Source organism: Leptodactylus fuscus, chromosome 4 (assembly GCF_031893055.1).
Source record: "Leptodactylus fuscus isolate aLepFus1 chromosome 4, aLepFus1.hap2, whole genome shotgun sequence".
NCBI lineage: Eukaryota > Metazoa > Chordata > Amphibia > Anura > Leptodactylidae > Leptodactylus > Leptodactylus fuscus.
In genome coordinates, this window is record NC_134268.1 from 180383458 (window position 1) to 180408032 (window position 24575).

At 38.1% G+C, this 24575-nt stretch overlaps 1 protein-coding gene across 1 annotated transcript in view; it reads left to right on the forward strand.

The window, feature by feature from the left end:
• Positions 1-13281: 13281 nt before the first annotated feature.
• The window catches only part of IGF2BP3 (insulin like growth factor 2 mRNA binding protein 3), a 73746-nt gene continuing 62452 nt past the window's right edge, over positions 13282-24575 (forward strand). The window contains exons 1-2 of the mRNA XM_075271434.1: positions 13282-13461; positions 14545-14605. Coding sequence (XP_075127535.1) covers positions 13287-13461; positions 14545-14605 — 236 coding nt within the window. The 5' untranslated portion in view covers positions 13282-13286. The remainder of the gene's footprint in view (positions 13462-14544; positions 14606-24575) is intronic.

The following is a 24575-nucleotide window of genomic DNA, read 5'->3' on the forward strand; positions in this document are numbered from 1 at the left end:
AATTAAACAAGTCGTAAAACAAAGGATTTTTTTTAGTTTCTGAAGGTTACATAGGGAATACGGATATAAGTACATGTTCAAACTTTTCAATAACTTTCTAGTAACCTTTTCTTTGTATGCTTAAAATATTTGGCTATATATGGCAACAAATAATTATTTTAATGTGCAATATTTATTTAATGTCTACACCGAGATATTAAATGATTATAGTTTGATATGTGATCGATACAGAATTGAACAGTTTAAGACTGAATGAATGTATGAAAGAATGAAGCTACAGATATCACAGATCCTTCCTACAAACAAGTATCAGGAATATTAAACTAAATGTCTTAGTTGTTTCTAGTACATAAAGTGGCAGTACAATTATTTATTTTGTTACTACCAGTTCCTGAAATGTAAAGTGAAAAGGCACAGGTAACTATTAGGCAGCAAAAAGGGTCATTTCCTGTGAAAGGAAGTTGAAACCATATTATCCACCCCCCTTAACAACAATACAGATAGCTCAGGAATGTTAATGCCTAAAAGGGCTATCAGATAGCTAAGAAAAAAATCTTTTTTTTCTTAATCAGGTAACAAGTGAATCATAAAGTAAAAAAAAATAGAAACAAAGAACAGGAGAAAATTCTGAACAGCTCAAAGGGCTAGTAACTCTATAAACGTGTTGCTACTAACTTAGTTCCTCATGACAGTTACTACATAGATTAGGCATATCTTAACAAGATATTATTGATGGTTAGGGCATGAACCACATAACGTACAAAATCTATGAACAAAATGATGTAACAAGCAGTTATGTCAGCAGTAAGAAAGTACAATTATCTAAACGTGATCAAACAGGAATAGAAATATCTTTTAACAGCTTATTATGTAACATTTTTTCGAGAGGTAATGTATTTCCTTTTATCAGTCTACTAGATCCTTACTGTATCTTCACAGCTAACTAAACACATTAAGATGAGAGAATTGCTGGTTGTCTCACTCGGAAGGGAATTATTTCCTTACTTTAGAATAATGATTCTAAATTATTTCATCAATGCTTGTTACATTCTGTATTTCACTGTAGGGAAGAGTTCCTTAAACTTTTTCAGAAGTCAGATAGCACTAAGTGATGTGATTTTCTGCACATAGTGATATGTTTGTAGGTTGGTCACTGCACAGATACAGCAATGAGTTATTTCAAACATTTAACTACAGACATTCACTTGGTTGTAAGTTCATTCCTCTTGTCTCATTGTTTGCTTTAACCTGAAAATTCCTGCACTATATAGCAAGCCTCCTCTTGTTTGGTCACACTACAACATGCATGTGAGACCCTCAGTCTAACATGAGAATTTCCCAGATTCTACCACCCAAGGCCCCTCATTAGCATGCTGACCCAGGGGCACATGGTCTGCTCCAGTGTAGATTGATCATCTGAAAACATTCAGCTCATGTGTTTTGTTCAATTTCTTTTACTCCATGATTTAAGTTGTTAGTTGTGTTCTTGTTTTGTTTTTTTTGTTTTTTTTTGCAGTTCTATTTTTTTTTAATAAAAGCAAGAAAGTAATGTCTGTACATTTGATCACATTAAACAGTGTTTACAATTTTATAACACTTTTACAACTTACACTGTCGATTTAAGCCGGATTTTATTTGTTTACTATGCGAGTAAAACTAGCTGACAAATGTATACAAATATACAAAAACAGCTGTAAACTTTTTACTGCAGATTTTTCTAAATGTATCTTCCGATAAATCAACAAGGTTAGTATTTATTCCTCTATAGCAAAGGATAGAGTTTATAGACTGACCTTGTGCTGACCATCTTCAGGAGTTATTTCTATTATGTACAGAATCTACATAAAACTCAATGTACAGGAACTACTTAGCAGTTATAGTTACCTATAGGGCAGCTCACTAATTCCTAGATTTAAACATGAAATGAAGGTTTATTAATATGCTGATGTTAAATTGATCATTAAACTTTTTTTTTTCAGGCGTGACCATTAAAATTTAGGCTTTATAATGGTGAGATATGCAAGTTGAGAAACATTGATCACACGTTCGCTAGCTTATCAATAATGGATCGTATATAAGAATGATACCAATTATATCAGGAGTATATGTAATGGACATCAGACATTAGAGTCCAGATAGGCTATTACTGTGTTACATAAAGAAATACATTGCAGTTACATAGACATATCATAGATGAGGCAGACGGGTCCTTTTTATTCTAAGGAAAGTACTTTTTGGTTGTACCAGTAAGCAGCAGTATAAATCTTGTCATGTGAAACAATATGACAAAGAAATAGAAGGACTTTACTCACATGTCTGTACATCCTTATTTATCATTTACAATTACAGGTAAACAAGAGAAGACATCATATAAAGGTGAATGCATGTATTACTTATTTAATGGAAATAAAACTTTAGCTATACGCATAGACTTTGTACGCATATTCCTCTTAAAGGTGTATACACACACAGCTTGAAAGCTACTTTGTGAAACCTACACAAACAATATCAACTAAATCTATATATATATATATATATATATATATATATATATATATATATATATATCACAGATTTGACTCATTATATTGCAATAAATGAAATCCATAGTGAAGATCCACAGCTGAGATAACCTGCATCATGCCTACAATACAATGGAATTATTTCTGATATGAGAACATGGGGGTTGTTAAATTTCATTCACTAACATTGAATTGTACTTAGTAGTGAAGTGTTAGTGCAGATTCCACAACTGAACTAAGGTCTCCTATGCTGGGTGGGGGTTAGTTGGAGCCTGACTGTCAACTGACACCTATGAAGGGAAGGGAAATCAGCATACAGCTGACCTCCTGTTGTGGGAAAAGGTGTCATAGAGATTACAACCATAGAAACTACACTGCAGCAATGAACACAGGCCACACAATACTACCACAGTGTACAGTGAAGAGAGCACACACTATGGGGATGATCAGATTTCACAACTCACTAGCATTACCTTTCATGTAGGATTAGTTTTATTTCTATTCTATGCATAAAAAGGGTTGCTTTTCTGGATTTCATGACTTCAAGGTCTAACAAAAAAAAAACCTTGACATTTTGCAAAGTTATTTCCAGAGAATATTTAAGTGTACCTTAGGGAGGAAAATATTTTACACTGAGATTGGTGGCCTTATGACCTAAATACTGATGATAGTTCTTACAAACATCCTATATCTCAGACTGAGAGATATGCTGCTGGAATGTAAGTCAGCCATCTTTGAACCCTGCTGCAGGCACTCCCAGATATGTGTAACTTGTGCCTGCCACCTGACTAGTGTGCAGGTTTTATTGTTCTCTCTTGAGGGGTTTCATGCATGAGTTACTGGCACATTCTACTCAATTACATGTGATATTTCCCTAGTAGCTAACTATAATCCAAGACTCTACTAATAAAACAACTTTCTCATTCCCCATACACTAGGCTTATATTCGGAAGGTTAACTAAAAACTAAGCTATTTACTAGTTTGTCGTATTAAAAAAACCTCCCTTGGGTTTATGTTACATTTTACATTGAGGAATAGAGGTGCGTGTGCACATTGTAAAACATCAAAATCTGTCAGTCTTACTCTCTAGCAAATACCCTACGTAGATAAAAGGTAAGATTACTTGTTATGGATATTGTATCAGGTTACTTTTGTTAGTTCTCCTCTTCTGCTATAAGTCATGTAATATACAGTACATGTCCAAAAGGCTGTAGAAAACACAAACACTGCTACTTTTTTCTTGTCTATACACTGCAGTTTAGTTTTTCTAAAGACAAAGTTGACTAATTATATATTTTACCGTATACATCATGATGTAATAAATGTTCCTGAGACTAAGCCCTATAGGATAGTCCAATATAATTTTATATAGGATTGTTGGTTATTCAACACATTTTGCCATTGCCTACACCTTAAAGTTTCCTGAAACCATTTTTTGTCCTAAAATAAATTATCTTCACAATATATACTTTTATTTTCAGTATGCAGTTCCTATGCCAGCCTATGTTTCCCATGGTTACAGACTACAAACAATCCTAGTGTGTAGTCTGATCCTTCAGTGCTACTCCCTCCCATCTATACTGCCTTCTGTAGGTTATCAAGGGACAGAGGGAAGGAAGTAACTTGAGACTGCAGGGTCAGACTACACAGGGTTTTTTTTTATGTAGGCAGTAACCATGAAGACACTATAGTTCTGTATAGGAAGAAGACAGAAAACAGTAGCATTGTTTCAATCAAAATTTGTCTGCAAAGTTTTTTTTATTGATTTAATACTATTTGTTGCTGATGTGATCATTGAAAAAACTTTTAATAAACAATAAAACATTAAGATAACAGGAAGCGGAGTGTAACATATACATATATATTTTATATATTCTGTAGAAAAGTTAAATAAAGTCTTACCATTACCATGGCATACAAATTGTAGAACAAGAATTACAAAATATTACTATTTTATAACATATTTGGTTATTTTGTATTTATAGCCACATATAAACAAGCATGAAAACTTAAAAAAAAAAAAAAAAAAGTTACATTATGCAAGAGTACCAAAACCATCTTTGTACAACTTTTCTTCTCACATGACCTATGTTCTCTTGTGGCAGAAGTCATGTACCTTGTCAGGAATGAAAAAAACTTGGCAGGAAATACTAAACCAAATTGTAAGTGTGGATATAGATTATACAGTTACCAAACTAAGTAAAAACTTAATCTCTAAAAGGACAGATTAGGGTCAAAGCTATAGGGACTCCACATTATACAGTAGAAGGATGAATTCTGGGACTTGTAAAAGTAGGAAAGAAGTAGCAACAAATAGGCATTACTTCTGTAACTCTACATGGTCAACAAATGCATTATTCCTAGCACAGGGAGACACATACCCAACATAGTGAGACGCTACATATACACTGCTGACATATGGTTTGAATTTTAAAATAGGAATTCCTCCATTTTAGAGGAAACAGTAGCATGCTGAAAGTATGTCGCTCCTGCTATATTCATTGCAGATCAAGTTTGTTTTGCATAAACCCCACAATGGGTCCAACTTACAACCACATTCTTATTATGATACATCATATGAACTTGCCTGTTTTTTTTTTTTTTTTGTTTTAGATCATTCCTTGCTGGTGCAATTTAGGGCTAGACCATAGGGAATAAATAGCTATCTACTTATAAGGAAACATATTGTTTTAGTTGTGAAATACGGTAATACCAATCCATATCTAGGGTTAGAGAGAGACCAAATGCTGTTGTTTTAAAGCAACATTTAGAGATTGTATTTAGCTCGAAATTTATGGGATTGTTTTTGTGTTTGAAGTGTTTTTGGATTGTAACAGATGATGTAACGGTGGTTGATGTAGGTAATACACAGTGTAGTACTTAAATAGGACCTGTCACCACCAGATCAGACATGCCTGTTTCACTAAATATGTCCTATACAAACATCAATTCTTCAGTGTCTTTTCTTACACTTCTTTATGGAGTTGTTCTACTGTTATTATTCAAAGAATTGTTATGAACAAATTGACAACTGGGTGTTACCATTCCCCTTGTTAAAGGGGGCGTTATGTAGTCTAACATGAGGGGCACTGATTGGACCGTGTCACTGTTCGTAAGGACACCCCCCAACTAGTAACACCTCCACTTGTAAGTTTACTTAGACGTTTCTAGTAGGAATGACATTGTTCTAATAAAGATGCTTCAGATTTGTTATTTCATACGAGAATTTTTTTGTTCTTTTTATTAGTTAGTCAAGCATGCCAGGGGCAATGACATGTTTCATTAGTCATAGTTTCATTAAATAAAACATATACATTGTGTAATAAAGTTTCCTCCCGCTCATTCAATGCTTTCAGCGGATAAAAATCTGCCCTTGTCATGCGCTGAACACACAGATGAAACGGGTGTTTTTCTATTTCTGCTCTACTTCTAAATCTCACAACGGATATCCACAGCTACTGCACTTGCCCAGAAGGGAGTGACCATGACACCGTATAATGTAGCCCCTCTACTGGTTACTATTAGTAAGTCATGTTGAGTGTTATTATGCACATAAACTTTCTGACTTGCTCAGTTGTTTCCCTAGAGGATTTGGGACCAGAGTGCCACTGCGCTATTTTTTTTTTTACATGCGCGGTTCTATGAGGCGCCGCTTTGTGGAAGCACAGGGTTTTTTATTGCAGGTTTTTCTCCATTTTTTTTTTAGCCAAAGTCAGAAGTTGCTTGAAAAGGAATGGGAAGTATAAAGTATGCTCTTAGACGTTTCCCTTTTGTTAAATCCAACCCCTGGCTTTGGCTTAAAAAAACCACAGCAAAATCTGCAACAAAAATGGTAGGTTTCCGCAATGTGGAGCCTTACTCATAAGTGGTGGTGGCGACATGTGGTTTCTTTATTATAGGAGGGTATATCAAAAGGAGTGTTTAGATTAATTCAACATATATGATGTAATGTTAAGTACTTGATGGTTATGGATTAAGATATTTATTAGATTTCTTTTGTCTATGATGAACCTATTGTTCTATCTATTATATGTATGATGATGTTTTTGTACCTTTCAGTTTCTAAATTTATTTATGTAATTTCTATTTAGTCGTTACTTCATTAGACTTAATTGGTAACAGCTCTCTCTAGGGTTATATAAATGACATGCAAACTTGGATGAATTAGTTGCTTGATAATGGCTGCATAGAGCACCCGAAGCATTGCCCTTTACTACATATGGGTGAATAAACCGTTTTGGATAAATTTGTTGGAAGGCTGTCTCTTCTCCTTTGCAACTTAACTGTTACTATACAGAACCCTCATAACTGTATTGTTACCCATTATTAGTTCGATTCTTGTGTGATTTTCACATAACCAGGACAGATTTTCACCCACAGGAAGTTTGGATCAAAGGGTCCAATGAATGACCCCAAGCAAAGAACTCGAAAAGTAGTTTATAGAGAAGATTGTATAACTTTTCATTACACACTGAATACTTGAATCTGTAATTCTGCTTTGTTTAGATTTTACATAGCAACAATATAGTCAGTGCTCACAGTCCAGAGGGCAAGTGGATTACGGAAATGCATAGGATGCAATGATTTTACAAGTTGAGTAACCAGACTCAAATATCATCTAGTCCATAGACAAAAACTATTTTCAGAAAGTAAAAAAAATAATTGTAGTAATCTGTATGTGTTGGCATGTAACAGCTAAACTGTAATAATGAAGACAGGAAGAACCTGTCAAGACCACTTCAGATATGGTACACATAGCATCTGAAAAATCCCATGTATGTAAGTGTACAAATGTGTTATGCCTTGGCTACCATTACATTAGGTCAAATGAAGATACCAGCCAGTCTCGAGTCTTATGCAATGCCAATTTTAGCGAGCCAGTACCATGAAGACTGCTGTATATACCAGTGGGTTACACAAGGGGTTTGCCAGCTTCGTGGCTAACGTATGGTAATTTTCCATTCTGTGACTATTTCACATGACTTCCTCAATACATCATTTTCATCATCACTAACAGGATCCCAGTCCCAATAAACTGAAGGAAACAAACAAGATGTGATCTTCTAAGTATACAGATGAAGCAGGCCATATAGATGTGTATATATAGCACCTACATAGATGGAGGCAGGCTGCAGCTATTTAGTAACAGAGCCATTCATAATTTTGTGCCTTGGTAGGAAATACAATGGTGGGTTTGTGGGGGAGGGGAGAGGGATGGGAAGAGGCTGCCTCTAGTAAAAACAAAATGTTGAGTGGAGGTGCAAGAATCTGCACTCGTATTAAAGCTTGTATATTCCTCACACAGGAGCCCCATCACTTCTCATTCTGCTTTCAATTTGTTCACTTGTTGTAGATTTTAGTTTCATTAGACTTTAAGTTGGAGCTAAGAAATCTGTAAGTATCAATTGTGGGGCTGTGGGGGAGGACTGGGGAGAAAAGGCAGCAGCAGCTGGACACTGGATGTCTTATGTGAGCAAGAAATTTACTAACACAAGGTGAAGACACTAAACTCGTCTATAGTCCTCTCTATGTTCTCCTTACATTATTCAGCTTGGTTTTGTTTGTTTTTCTGCCATAAGTCTCTTTGAACTTCTGTGGATTCATTTACAACTAAAGTGTATATATATATATATATATATATATATATATATATATATATATATATATATATATAAAAATATATTCATAAAGTGGGTATAGTTTATATACAAATATATATGTATATATATATATATATATATATATATATATAAATTATACGCACACACATTCATAATCTGTATGGTAATTATACAGTATAAAAATTATATATGTATATATTTATACACATACATACAAACGTATGTATACATAATGTGTATACATTTATATACACTTTTCAGTCTGGTAATTATATAGTATAATAAAAAAATATATACACACATTATAATATATATACATATATATATAAAGACGTATGTATACATAGTGCGTGTGTGTATTTATACATGTATTCATTTGTACTACAGTATATACAGATAGTATTGTATTTAGTGTATATATGTATTTATAGCGTCAAGATAATTTATGTATACCTAAATATAGCATGTATACATAAATTGTGTACGAGTTGTAAGGTGTATATCTATTTGTAAATGTAGCGTGTAAAAATAATTGATACATGCCTACAGATTCCCTATATCATGTCTGTATATTTGGACTATATATATCACACTCTTATCATTGCTCAGTACAATGAAATCTTCGCTATTTCTTCAAGTACAATGACTATGCATATGGAAACCAGAAGAAGCTTATATTGAAAGAAAGAAAAGCCGCCTGCCACAAATCTAGCATCCCATGTACTGCATTGGGTTAGTGCATGGCTATGTTGTGCGCCAACCACACCTCACCCCTTTACTCGCCACGTGTTCCTGTTTATGTGTGGGAGCACACCATTCTTATATAGGAGACAACCTCCTCTAAACATGCCATCCTTCAGGCTGCAGCTTCTAGTATTCTTGTCAGTAACAATACCCCCCCTCCCCATTTTACAAGCCTGAGCCTCTCAGGACACAAACACACCGGGCGATCCGTCCCCTCAGTGCTATGCGCCCTGGACATCAAAGGGTTAAAAATTCAAATTCCTGCAAATGGCGGAATCGGTTAGTGAGGGAGGACTCTTCAGCTGCACATACATTTAACCCTCGCCCTGCCACAGAGCCTTAGGAATGCGGTGTCACCCACCACCAGTCACTTAACCTGTTATCTGCCGCTCCCATTCCCCCCTCCTCAGAGTGTACAACTGCCCACTGGGCACCTTCTCTGTCCTCCCCTTATATTAACCCTTACTAGCGCAGAAGGACAATACTGACACGGTAAACAAGCTGAGTAGTACGGGGGGAGGTGTCGGGGGGAGGGGGCTGACTTGGCGCCAGAGGCGCAAGAATAGTGAGCGCGGGGAAGCCAATGAATGGGGAGAGGGAAGGAAATAAACCAGTCAGCCAGTGCTGAGGACGCAAACGAGGCTGCGGGGAGGGGACACGGAGACAGCTGTCAGCCAATCAGCGGCCACTCACACGACGCTTTACACACACTGGCACTCGATGCCGCACCACACTACACGCACTTACTCCATGCGCTGCTCCTTCTCCTCCTCATCCCACACATGAGAGGAGGATTCCCCCCTCCCCTGTGCTGCTCACCGGTCGCCCTGTGCGACTCCTGGAAGCCATGAGGGGATCCTCTCAGGTGCGCGCACTTTCCATGTAGTCACCATGACATGTCTCTCACACACCCCCTTGTCTGTAGTCGGCCAGCACATGTATGTCACACACATAGCTGCTGCATACAAGCTGCACTGCGGCCTCACACACTGCACCTCCGAGCGACGAAATATTACCTCATAAGTCAGCCATTAATAAAGCCTGGGACCGAGTATAAAATACTAGACAACAGCACAATAAGCAGCAGCAGCAGCAGCGTCCTCTCATAACACGGGGCTAACAGTCCTGTCAGCAAATAGACAATGATATACCAGCAGTAATCCACAGTCAGCCTAATAACTAGGAATTTACTCGGATAGTAATATTTTAATATAAAAAAATAAGTACATACATAAAAATTGCAATATAAAATAATATAATGTACACCCTGTGTGGTGGAAGCTGGAAGACTATATATATCTACACACTAGGGTCTGTGCAGAATAAAAAGATATATTAGTATGGAGTATTTATTCTAGTATTTTCTACTAAATTGTATGAAGATTTTGAGTAATATTGTATTATGTTATATTAATTACCTTATAAAAATAGGCAGAAAGGACTCTCAGGCCTCCTGGTTCCTGCTGAGGTAATCTTATAAACTGGAGAGCAGCCATGTTTACATCAGAGGATAAGAAACTGATAGAGGACACTTATATACTAAAATATATATATAATAATACTTGGTGTCTCCTGAAGTAATAGTAATACTAATAGTAGCAGTAATAGTAATACTGATAGGAGTAATAGTAATACTGATAGTACTAATAGTAGTAGTTATGAGTAGTAATAGTAATACTGATAGTAATAATACTAATAGTAGTAGTGAGTAGTAGTAATACTAATAGTAATAATACTAATAGTAGTAGTGAGTAGTAATAGTAATACTGATAGTAATAATACTAATAGTAGTTTTGAGTAGTAGTAATACTGATAGTAATAATACTAATAGTAGTAGTGAGTAGTAGTAATACTAATAGTAGTAGCAATAGTAATACTAATAGTAGTGGTAATGAGTAATAAAAAAATAACTCCACAATTATTGAAAAATGTGAACACACTAATTTTATAATATGTTTACATATCTATTAATCTCTATATACACACACACACAAATGCATATGCAAGTTATCCATAAATTTGAGATCTATATACACAAAATATACAAACACTATATAGGCAAGCTATATGCATGCATCTATTTTTACACACTACATATACACAAATATTTACACACATTACAAACAAACTTTATGTATACATACTATATAAATACAATAAATATAATACAATATGTTTATAGTAGAAATGAATACGTGTATATAAATACTCACACACACTATGTATCCATATGGTCTATATAAAGTGTGTATAATTACTATACTCTATTATTACCAGACTATTACAGTGTATAGATATACTATACACACTATATATATATATATATATATATAAATTTATATATATATATATATATATAAAATATATATATATATATATAATGTACACACACACACACACTATATCCACTTCCTGAATATATATATATATACACATATACACTACACACATACTAGGTATTAAAGTATATAAAATATACATTTCTTTTATATAAATATAAACAAATATAAACTAACACACACTTTATATGGACAGAGATCAAAGAGACTTATGGCAGAAAGCAACCAAAACCAAGCTGAATAATGTAAGGAGAGCATAGAGAGGACTATAGACGAGTTTAGTGTCTTCACCTTGTGTTAGTAAATTTCTTGCTCACATAAGACATCCAGTGTCCAGCTGCTGCTGCCTTTTCTCCCCAGTCCTCCCCCACAGCCCCACAATTGATACTTACAGATTTCTTAGCTCCAACTTAAAGTCTAATGAAACTAAAATCTGCAACAAGTGAACAAAATGAAAGCAGAATGAGAAGTGATGGGGCTCCTGTGTGAGGAATATACAAGCTTTAATACGAGTGCAGATTCTTGCACCTCCACTCAACATTTTGTTTTTACTAGAGGCAGCCTCTTCCCATCCCTCTCCCCTCCCCCACAAACCCACCATTGTATTTCCTACCAAGGCAGAAAATTATGAATGGCTCCGTGAGCCTGCTACTAAATAGCTGCAGCTTGCCTCCATCTATGTAGGTGCTATGTATCTACACACATCTATATGTCCTGCTTCATCTGTATACTTAGAAGATCACAGCTTGTTTGTTTCCTTCAGTTTATTGGGACTGGGATGTCTCCGGTTGGTGATGATGATGTGTTGAGGAAGTCATGTGAAATAAGTCTCAGTATTGAATATTACCATACGTGGGCCACGAAGCTGGCAAACCCCACTGGCATATACAGCAGCCCCCTCCCCTATTCCTTGTCATTCACTGCCCAGCAGCCAATTGGATTGAGGATCCCAGAAAGCCACCAAACACGAAGATCCCTGCAGCAGGCTGCCCATACATACTTGTATGTTTCCTGCTGCTCTATATGATGAGAGCACTGAAGCCCCCGGCACACCCCCTCCTCCTCCAGCAGCAGATACCTCTCCATCCCCCACCTCATTCACTCCTGAAAGCCATCTACCTATTCACAGTCCTCAAGCCATATTGGCAAACACTGTACAACCGCCTCCTCCCCCCTCCTCTTGCAAGAGGGATTTTTTTTGCGCACACCCAAGAGGGAGGAGGTAGAGAGGGCGTGGGAGGAGAGAGATGTTCATGGTCTTCCCTTCCTTATTACATTATAGTCCTATAAAACCTATTAAACTTTCCAGCAGGTGAGTGTCCAGTATACAGACATGAGGCTGGCTGCTTGCTACTAAGTGACCACTTTCTTGCCTGCAGCCCCCTCCTTGCCATTCATCCATCCATACAGGAATCCAACCACCAACCCCCATCCAAACTTGTCCTTTTTTTTTTTCTCCCCCTCCCCCCTTCATCTCCATCACTCTCCTCCCCTCTTCCCTTGTCCCTCTACCCAATCTCTCTCTCTCTTGCACCCCTCCCTGACTTCTTCTCTTCCCCCTGCATCTACTACTATCATCTAATTGAGGAGCTGGGATTCCTCACGTGAGAAGTTGATTTGTAGTTTGAACACGTGGCTCATTCAGAAAAGCCGGAATATTCAAGTGATTTTTGTCCTCCTCTTCCTCGGGATTGTGGACGGAGAGGCGGCGCCTGCAATACAACGTACAGTGACATTTTCACAGTCTGCCTGTGCCAAAAGGATTGGGGGGGCAGAAGACAAAAAGTAGTTTTCCTCCTCCTTGTTCCTCGTCAGCCCGCCATTCTCTTGCTAGCGCCGCTCGTCTGCCCGCACATCCGGAGCCCAGCGCTAATAGCTCCTCTCCCCGACATCTCCGCGCAGAGAGAAGCTCCGACTACTCGCAGTCGCCGGCCGACGCCGCCGCTCCCCATCCTACTGCTCGGGGATCGTCTTTTGGGGACTGATTTCGGGTTTTTAATTTTTTTTTTCTTTTATTTTTATTATTTTTTTTTTTTTTTCCCTTCCTGGTGGTTGTAAAATGAACAAGCTGTACATAGGAAACCTCAGCGAGAACGTCAGCCCCCCGGATCTGGAAAGTCTTTTTAAGGAGTCTAAGATTCCCTTCACTGGTCAGTTCCTGGTCAAGACTGGCTACGCATTTGTGGACTGTCCCGATGAGAACTGGGCGATGAAAGCCATCGACATGTTATCAGGTAATAAGCTTTGCCCTTGCGCCCTGACCTGTGCGGCCAACTTTACTGACTGGCCTGCACGGTGGGTGGGTATGCTGCAGAGGGGCCCAAGGACTGGACCCCCCCCCACCTTTAATTCATTCAGGTCCCTTGGGTAACCCCTCTTTGCTGCAGTTTGCATGGTGCACTGGGACTCCATGCAGTTGTATGTAATATCGCTGTTCCTAGTACATACTGTGCGGTAGATACTTTGTAGCAAGTTGCACCGTGTCATCTTGACTCTCGCAGTGCGCCACCCATCTCTCTCCACGTAAAATGAATTACCAATGGGTGGCGGCCAATTAAGTCATATATAGGTTGTGTACATTTCTATATGTAATAGTGTGAACATGTCCTTATAGAAGTACACGGCATTCAGTGTTCTTATAGCACTTACCGATCATGGGTAACCCCTTCATGGCTACAGGGGGTGTATAGCTATAGGCAGGTGACTTTGCAGGTCTCTTCCCTATACACACACACCCCCTCACCAGCAGCCCATGCCCTATAGCGCTTGATCCAATGGTCATTCCACATGTGGAGTGAAGATCCAGACGTGGCCTTGTGTGTATGTGTAGTGACATGTGCAGGGTGTGGGGCTCAGGGTTTGCTGCTGATAATGTATGGGGCTCATTCATAAAAAAAAAAAAGCTGCACAGCACATGACTGCTGGATCCTTCCTGTCTTCATCTCTCTGCTATCGAGGATTGTGTAAGAGCTGCCACATATCGTGCCATTCTCACCCATTCCCAACACAACCGCCGATCACACACCCCCTCCTCCATTTCTACTATTTAATAATTCATTATTACCCTGCTCATCTCACACCGACTGCCTCTCCATAATGTAACTCATGACAGATAGGTGCTATGTGTATGTATTGTTTCATGGCTGCACCCTCTTGTATGATACAAACATGTTGCATCTTCCTCTTTGCCATTTTTTTTTCATGCTGAATGCAGCAAAACCAGCAGGAAGGGGAGTAAATGGGGGAGGGGGATGGTGACCTGCTCATGTCACCCATTGAAACCTTGAACACTAACCTTATATATTTATTTGTTGCAGGGAAAGTGGAACTGCATGGTAAAGTTATAGAAGTTGAACACTCAGTTCCCAAAAGGCAGAGGTAAATAATGTCATTCATTGTGTAACAATGACACAGGCGGAAGCTGATAGAGCATCTAGTTTATTTATTTTTTTTTTTTCCTCTTGCATCCTGATTTATTTTTAGATGGTGTATGGTATTTACTATCAGATATTTATTTGTAAGTGGCAAGAATTATAATTGAATTGTACATGTACGTGGTCCTGGGCTCTAGGAGTAGACTTGGTTTACGGTTTGCATGTTGTGTACACCATGTTGAGGAAAATTTGCATAGTTGTCTTCTGGTTTCAGGCTATAAAGGGCAACCATGTGACCTTAATCTTCTGTTTGTGCTTTTGAATGGATTTTGTTTACTTGCATTGAGTTTTTTTATTTTTTTAAATTTTTTTTTGACTATTTACTTGGCATAGGCCACATCCTCCTAACATATTTCCATTCTTGCTTGGTAAGATTTTATTGTGATCAATAAAGACCTTTCAACGTAAATGTGTGACTTGCTTTAAATGCAAATTTTATTTATTTATTTTGCACTTCAAAAGTTGCAACCTAGAAGAGGATAAATGGGATTATTTTTAGGGCCCCTACCTCTCCCACCCCCCTCTTCCTCCTCCTCCTCCTCTTTCCACTATCTCCTCCACCACCACCACCATCATCGCTTTGCATTTTTCACTGTGGCCTGTTTTTCGCTTATAGTCGCACAGAGCCTGCTGCCATTTTGAGGCCCAATTGGAGATCTTACTGTTATGGAAATTCTTACTGCTTGTGTTCTGTTGAATTTGCACCAGCTGAGTACAAAGGACATGAAACAAAAAAAATAATGTGTGTGTGTATGTATATATATATATATATATATATATATATATATATATATATATATATATATATATTATATTCACCTTTTGCTCAATAATTATTATTATTTTTTTTTTTTTTTAAGTATCTTGTTAAAATTGTCACAAAAAAGTGACACCAATATGTTTGGCCATGTGAATGCATAATTTTTGTTGCTGTATCTAGGCCCCCGTTAAATAAAAAAAAAAAGTGTAAATATTTTTTTTATTTTTTTTTGTGAATACAACTGGGGAAACTTTTAGTTTTTTTTCTCCCTAATTAAATTTATTTAATTTTTTCCCCTAGTTTAATGGTGATGAATATGATACATTCCAGCAGATATTAAGTATCCTCCTAGTACAAGATTTTATTTATTTTTTTCTCAGTCTATAAGGCGAGCTGCTGCTGTTGTTGTTTTCTAGGATTCTGAGTCTTTTGAACTTTAATCTCCCCTCTTTGAGCTGAGGGTCCATTCATCTGCATTATTGTTCCTATACATTAACCACCAATATTCATTCAGGGTTAAATAAGGTGTGGGTGGTGGGTAAGGTCTTTGTTTGATGTTCGCATGGTAAATGTGTACCCAGTCAGAGCCCACCCACTCAGTTGGTATGTTGAAAATCTAAGGTTCATTTTTCAGTGAGGCCTCCTCTCAGCCCAACATCTTCCGTTTTACTGTCTCCGCCTTCCCCCTCCTTTAAATAATAGCATGGTGTTATGTCTTGAGGTTTTTTTTTTCCCTTTCTTCCATTTACTTAAGTCATGGTTGGGTAAAAGTAATGAATGAAATTCAAAATGTTTTGCTTGCCCTCCCCCCTTTTTGCGCCTCTCTGAATATCTCCCTCCGAATGTCTAACTTTCTCATACCATGTGTGTGTTGTGAATGCATGGTTGTCCCTTCCCCCCACAGCCACTCATTATTACTTTGAGTCTTTCAGGAGCTGGCCGAGCTATACATTTATTGGGGGAAGGGAGGAGGTTGGGATATAGCAATCTATATCCTCCTTGCATAAGGGGAGGTCAAGAGGTGGTGTCAGTTAGGGTTGCCATAAAGTTGAGCTGAATTCGGGAGACCAATCATGGCAAAGTGTGCTTGATTTGTTATGCAAAGTAAAATTCTTGGGCCCAGCAGTCACTGCATTCCAAGCCATGTTGGGACTTTGGAGATCTGACGTGGACACTCCCACATTGCCGGAATGACCTTTATACCTGCTGTGAAAGGCAGGTTGGGAATATGGTGCTTCACAAGGCTTATTGAAGCATTAAAAGACACTGCTATAGAAAAGGGGGCCTTGTCAAGGTTTTGCCTGATAGTGGCGACATGGGGGATGGGTAGAGCAGTGTATCATGGCTCCATCCTAGTGTTGGTTCCTGATTACACTACTGGAGTCTCCAGAGAATGTCAAAAGAATGCAGCCCCCCCCCCTTCCCTTTAGATGTTAGACCTTAATGAATCATGGAAGACCATTTTAGCGTTCACCATAGTATTTTAGCTCCTTGTCGTGTTGGGGGAAAATACTATTTATTTATATAATATTATGGTGTATGTGTAACACCATATGCCAGTATAATACATATAATATATATTACACACACCAGTTGCCCTCTGTTACTATTTTGTGTAAAAATAAAAAAAATTGTGGTGTAAATTTTTGTACCAAAAGCACTGACTTGTTTGTTTTGTTTTTTTAAATTATAGCTTCAGCATATTTTAATTAGTCTTAGTCACAATGTACAATTAAAAAAAAAAGTATTTTAAAATGGTATAATACAGTTCTGTTTATAACCAGTTTTGCCCTGTGTTGAGACACACATACACTTTCAACAGAAAAGCCTGTTTAATGCGCTGTGTACTCCCCTTTTTTTTATTTATTTAATTTTTTGGAGGGCACAGATCAAAATGCGGTGCACTTGGACTTTTCAATTTTCTATATACTTAAAAGTAGCATCTAGTTGTAGTGTTTTTGGGAAAAAAAAACACAAGTGGAAATTTAGCAAAATGCTGTGTAATTCCAGATTCATACTATTCGGGCCACGGTACTGTCTTTGGGGTTGGATGTCTTATGTCCCCAGCAGGATGACTGTTTTACTATATAACCTTGGGGGTGGGGGGTGGGATTCTGATTTCTGGTTTATCTATTTTTGGTATGTGACATTGCCAGTAATATATCCTCATGGATAACAGCTGTAGGATCAATAGGTTATGTTCACACATGGCATATTTGCAACAGACATTTCTGCGACTGTGGATGGGATTTTTTTTTAAAGTTTTTTTTTTTTTTTTTTTTTTTTTACATGACCAAAAAAGCCAACATTTAAGGCCTAACTACCAGATCATACAATAAATATTAAAAATTAAGTGTCTATACCTTGGATTGATAACATGAACCCTTTACTATGAATTGTATTAAATAACAAGGTACAGCTAAAATAAAGTAGTTATTTATTTCAGTTGCTAATATTTCTAAGTGTATCCAATGGATGACATTTGCCACTGTATGGCTATACAGTGGGCCAAGATGGCGCTTTCCGTCAGTGGTATACATCTGTAGGACTCTTGAGATGGCTGCTTAGCCTTAAACAGTATTTCGGCTTCCACTATAGTAAATATCAACTTGCTACAAGTTGGCTTCAGTAGTCTTGTATATGGGTTTTTCCTCTTCTGCTGATGACACCTATTAATCATTATAATAATCACCATTTTTACACCCACAGTTTTTTAGTCGAATGTCCTGTTGAGGGTTTTTTTGTCTTAGAGTTTTGACACATTTTGTAGAGTACCCCGGATGCTGTGGCTTTTTTCATTATTGTAGAGCAACTTCAATGTTGTATAATGGTGAGCTGTCTCTATGGCACGCTTTGACTGGTGTCTTGTGTATTGGAATCCACTTTATTTGGGAATATTCCTTTAGGTTCTGCCTAAGAGGTTTGAGTTTCTGAATGTTTCCATTTGATACAAATTGTTTCCAGAGTCTAAGGAAATTTGACAACACAGGTCAGGCTCAAAGCGTTTTACGCTAAGTTCACACTATCATTGGCCATCCATTGTTCTGGTCCAGTGCAGACAGGCGAACTGCTAAAATAGTAGTTATGTATGGAGCTCAATGAGCTCCATTGATTATAATGGGGTCCGTCAAGTGTCCGTTGCTGAAAGCAGCAGATAATAAAGCCATATGTGAGGGGGCAAATGTGAATGTGGTCTAAGTTTGCTATAGAAGACGTATCGAGAGCTACAGATTCAGTGTACACCAATGGATGGTGGAAACAGTTAAAACTTTAACATTACCATTTAGAGCCATCATTGGGGAAACTTCATGAGTTTACTTGACTGGAAGAATAGCTCAGCATATGTCATGGCATCATGGTATCTGTTGTCAATATAAGCCATGACGCTAGTATGAACAAAGCCTCAAAAGCTTTAGTTACTAGTGCTGCTTAACACTCGACTTGTAATATTCATCTCCAGCTTCTTCTGTCTGTTATATGGACCTTTCAGGTTGAGGTAGTCACCACTGTAAAACATAAATATCAGGTCCTCTCCTGTTTTGAAGTCAAACTAGTTGATGAATATAAATCTTTTTGTCTTATCCAGTTCATGAAAACTTAGTCCTTACTTTTTTTCTTGGTTTTGTAGAATGAGTAAAAGAGGCGTATACAACATACCTGTATAGATTTTAATCTGTGCAGTTATATCCTTTCTGGTGAAATTCTAGTGAAAAAAATGTTTTTAATTTATTTTTTTATATTTTTACAAGTTCTGTGGCTTGCTTTGACCTGATGATAAAGGGAGCAAAGCTCACACTTTTGCTGCAAAATTTGGTTGTTGGGCAGCACATGCGTAATATAGAGTTCTTCGTCAGATTTTGACCACAATTTGGGCTGGACGTATACAGAGATGGGAATATGTCAAAGCTGGGGTCCAAGATTGTCTTTACCCAATCAATAGCCTGTGTAAAGGAACCTTAACTTTCAGGGTTGTTTTTCCAAGTTCTTGCGTGGCTACGAGGACAAAAAAAAAACAACTATAATTGGCTGCTAGAATCTGCAGTATATTGTACCTCTGGTCTCATCAGAGTGATAAATATCTAAGATAATACATAAATGAATAGTGATGTCCTTGTAATATTTCTTAGGCTGCCTTTACATGATCAGTATCTCTAGCAGGTTTTCTAATGCCATTTGGAACCTGAATCCAAGAGTGATTTTAAAAATAAATTTAAAAACAAAACCTCCTTTACTTTCTTTTTGTGAACCACTCCTGGTTTCGGCCTCAAAACTCCCATCAGAATACCTGATGCCCAAGACAAGACAATCTTATCGATTCTACAAGACCTAAATTAAGGTAACCATACAAATTAGATTAATATAGGTGAAACCCACTAACCAACTAACACCACATGTTGTGTCTTTATTTTGCTCGCATAACGCCATTATATTCCTCAGTGCTTTACAGAGAGATCACATGATTTTGTTGGATGGGGGAGTGATGATCACAGTAGAAGGATTGCGTTGTAGATGTGTATTACCCCCAAAATGTAGTGTTTAACCTGCATATTTTGGCTCTCTCCACCCCCCTCTTTTTTTGTAAATGTTCAGTTTCTCTCTGTAGCTTTGCTGAGTGGGAGGGATCTTTGTAGTGTGATGTCAGAGCTGTATGGTTTAATCTATTCAGGTCTCCATCGGCCCTCTTGTGTAGTCTTAAGCACCTGCTATAGAATAAGTAACATTTCTTTCTCTGCTGCCACTTTTGAATAGAGCAGAATGCACCATCCAAGAATGGGGTGCAAAGGAGGTCCCAATGGTCAGGCCCCCATTGATAAGCAGGTTACCTCTACCCTTCTAAAAGGGGGCAATTGGCTGGGATCAGAATACCCAATTATCTTCTGGATTGAATTGGTTTATTCTTTGAAAATATTTGCAGTAATAAAGTGAAAAAATATATTCTGCTGATTATTCAGTAGCTAGAAGTTGCTTCTTATGTGAATTTTAAAGGAGTTGACCAGGTTTTTTTTTTTTTTTGGGGGGGGGGGGCTATCTGGTGAAGTCTTCCCAGTGTCCATACTATATACAGTAAAGAACCATGTCAGATTGCTCCATTCCCTGTGTAGTGGCTGGGCGCTATCACTGCACTTCTGCTCCGGGTTTAAGTAAAAAAAATTGGCAATTTTTAAGTGTGCCGTGTCTAAAATAACTTCCCAACCAGTAATAGTGCCATGTAGGGGTTTTTCATGGGAAAGAAAAAATGCCATTGCACAAACTGCTCAAGCAATGCAGAGATAAATTCATTTTTTTATGACCATGCAAGTGCCTCAGGGACAGGGCTGGAAATGGCTACAGACAGTTATGATGGAAAGGTGTTTGTGCCCCTAATCTGACAACTTTCTTGGTTGCATATTGGACCTGACAAACAAACCGAAATATTTATTTAAAGGGAGTCTGTGTGTGCTTGCATGCTTTTACCAAGGCGAATATGGTGTATACTGATATACATATATTCCGAAATAAATGTTAAAAGGAGTCTGTCATCGGGGTGAAGCATATTAAACCAGTAACACAGTTGGGTCTGGCTCTCCTGAATGCAGCTTCTTTTTCTTCATATTAATGTCAGCCTCTGTTGTCGAGAGATACATTTTTCACACTAGCAAACAAGCTGGCTGGAGCACAGAGGGCGGGTCCATTGCTCAGAACTGCTATGCCCCACACTGCTCGTATGCACCCTGACTGGGTGATTGGGTCAGGGACCAATGCTGAAATCTTGCCTTTCCTTAATCTGCATAGGCTTATTGGAGTAATGTGGTCCATAGCTCCAGACTGCTTGTTTGCATATTGTGAAATAAATGAACATTTCAGCGATGGGAGGACTTAAATTCTGGTGAACCTGACCTATCTAATGGTGTTTCTGGTTTAATATCCTTCACCCTCATGACAGACTCCTTTTTAGTTTTGTTATAGGGGCCAGGATTTCCTAAACGAACAACAGAGAGTGCAGACCTATTGGTTGTCTCCTTGTGAGATACTTTGAAGAAAATGTTAGTAAAGTTTTGTCAGTGTGTTTAATCAATATGAAGTAACACATTTCAATTTAGGTAATTCAAAGATGGAAACAAAGTAATAGGAGCTGTGCTGCAATTCCCCTGAACCACCACTATGCTGTGGATGTTGTGGGTGAATAGCTGTGCTGTATACACTTATCATCCACTAGCAGCGTCTGGCACCTGGAGCCTACTATAACAGATGATCTGTGTGGGGTTCGGGTATAATTGTCACTCCCCATACAGACTCGCAGTTGCAGCTGAGTGGGCATTTCCTGTGTGTTTGAGAGAAAGCAGGAAGTAGAAACTGGTAGGCAATCCAAAAAGCATTAAAATGGCAGAGACAGGGAGCAGTAAGATGAGCATGACTTATTTTATGTTACACCTTCTCCTTAAATGGCTGGACAGACTCTGTAGAGGTGAAAAGGTTGAATATCATGAAGTCTCCTAAGGCTTCTCTCTGTGTTTGTGATTGCTGTAGGGCTGAGCATGCGCAAGGAACTTAATGGTATCAAGTGTCTAGTCCAGGGGTAGGGAACGTACGGCTCTCCAGCTGTTGCAAAACTACAACTCCCAGCATGTATACTGGCTCTGCTGTTCTGGGAACTCCCATGGAAGTGAATGGAGCATGCTGGGAGTTGTAGTTTCACAGCAGCTGGAGAGCCAAAGGTTCCCTACCCCTGGTCTAGTCTCTGCATGTCAGAGTGGAGGATTTACGTAAATTCTTCTTTTGAATTAAAGCATTATGTTTTTGATCCAAGGCTATGTTGAACTCAGAAATGTTCTCTAAATCTTGTCAAATTGGGGAGGGGGAGTCTTGGATATTTAGATGTCTTTTCTGGTCAAACCTGCATCTAGTCGGGTGTCTGTCGTAGGCTGTGCGTAAATAATATAGATAGATAGGTATCTAATTAGCGTAAGTAAAAAGAATTCTAATAGTGGCAATAGCTAAATCTAACAGTCATCTCCCTTCATTCCCCTGTCCAGATATAGATAAATATACACATATGGACGCTTTGTTTTGCTGATGCCCTATTCACGTCTTTTTTTTTTTTTTTTTTTTTTTTTTTTTTTTTACCATTTTTGGATGGAATATAGACCCTGACTTTAATGTAATTCACTTCAAGGATCGTGAGTCTTTAAACCAAAAATACACTGATGTCACTGATCAAACTCTATACAAACTGTAGGGTTTTGTATTAAAACAAATTAATCTGACACAATGCATCCAGAAAATCTATACATCCAAAAAACAAACGGACATGTGAATAAAGCCTAACTCTGTTGTCTTTGCTTTACATTGAGTGGCTAGCGTTCCTGCAGCTGAATTCTCTGTTGTATTTTTATGAACACATTCTTGCAAATTCATTTGAATATGTGGGTACATGAGGAGAATGTGAGTTGTTTATTTTTTAAGTTAAAAAAAAGTCACTTTATTCTCCATTAACTAGAGCATGTGATTCTGAATCAAAATGTACTTAAAAATGTTGCTGCTTTCTGGTTGAACAATGTCTTGAAATCTCCTGTCACTAGAAGTCTCCTTTTCTTGCTAATTTGCTGTTCACTCCTTGTTACTAAGGAATTTCTATCTTTAGTAACCAGCAAGCTTAAGATGGTAATTCAGTGAGTGGAGGGAGAAAGGCAGGTGCCTCTGCTTGATAACACACAGCTTTCTCTGCCAGGCACAGAGTGAGATCTGTAGCAGCTCACAGTGAGTGTAAGGAGAGTATTTATTTCTGACTAGCTGCTTGTGTTATTGCTGATGACATGTTAGTCATAGCCAGCAGGCTGCTTTCCTGGTTGTGCTCAGATTCTTCTTTGTCAGGAATCTTTGTAGGTGCATCATAATCTGTATTTGCAGTCCAGTGTCCTCCTATTATGTTCCCTTGGGAGTTTCTCTGTTATTTGCTATTTTCCAGTTATTGCTAGCAGAATTATATATAAAGTAGAAGTATCGGATGGGAGAAGAAGACTGCTCTATATTGTACAAGCCTCCTAGCTCAGATAGAAATGCAAAATGTGTTGCAGCCTTAATTGGGGCTATAAGCAGCAAAAACTTGATGGCACACCAGATGCAAAGTAAATATGGCTGACTACACTTCACATTCAGGAGACTTCCATATACATATATATTCATTATATCTAAGAACTGATGCTCTCTAACGTTTGGCAAATTTTACCTTTTTCTTTTTCTACATGGGTGTGTTCTGATTCTCCTGTTCGTGGTGTGAAGACTGCCCTCGTATACACACTGAGCGTCCCTTTATAGCTGATCGAAAATCTCTGTGGCCTAAACCTTTGACAGTTTTTAGCTGTTCAGCTTAATATGTACAAGCATACAGGATGCCGCTACGGTATCTTCCCACTGTGCAGGCTTTCAGTTCTGTGTAGTATCTAGTGAAATCATAACCTGCACCATGGTTGGTAGTCTGAAAAATTATGTGTATGAGTACTATGACTGTACATATGCTGTAATTTTGTAATGTAAGTGTGATGGCAGCTTTTCGGCACTTTTTTTGTTTGTTTTGCTGTTCAGATTTTGAAGCCATACTTGACCATTGTAAAGGAAAAACCCTTCAATGGACTTTCAACTCTTTTAGTCACATGGGGAAAAAAAAAAAGCAGCATGAGGGTCCATTCACACAGAGTAAACGTGCGCTCATTTTGGCAAAATACACGTGTAAATGTCTTTGAAGTCAATGGGAGTCTTATTTTTACATGTGTATTCTTTACATGTGTATTTTGCCAAAATGAGCACGCGTTTACTCCGTGTGAATGGACCCTAAAGAAGGAATCTTTCTCTTGAAACTGCAGTCAGTCATGACTGATTGCAAATGGCAAGTGCTCCTTTTGTATCGTCATTCTGTCAGTTGTTTTAGTCCATTGATCTGATTCTCTTCTTCTTTATTTCTATGCTTCGGATTAGTTGAGTCCATTGGGCGGTCCGAACAGTGACTGACAGCCTCCGCTCTGTCTGTGCACACAGAGATGGCTTCAGTAATAGAAGGGAGGCTGCAAATCAATCTCTGTATGCGCAGTCAGAGGGGAGGCTGTCACAACTGTTGGGACCGCCCAGTGAACTCAACTACTCCTAAGCATAGAAATAACACACGCTCATTGAGTCCAAT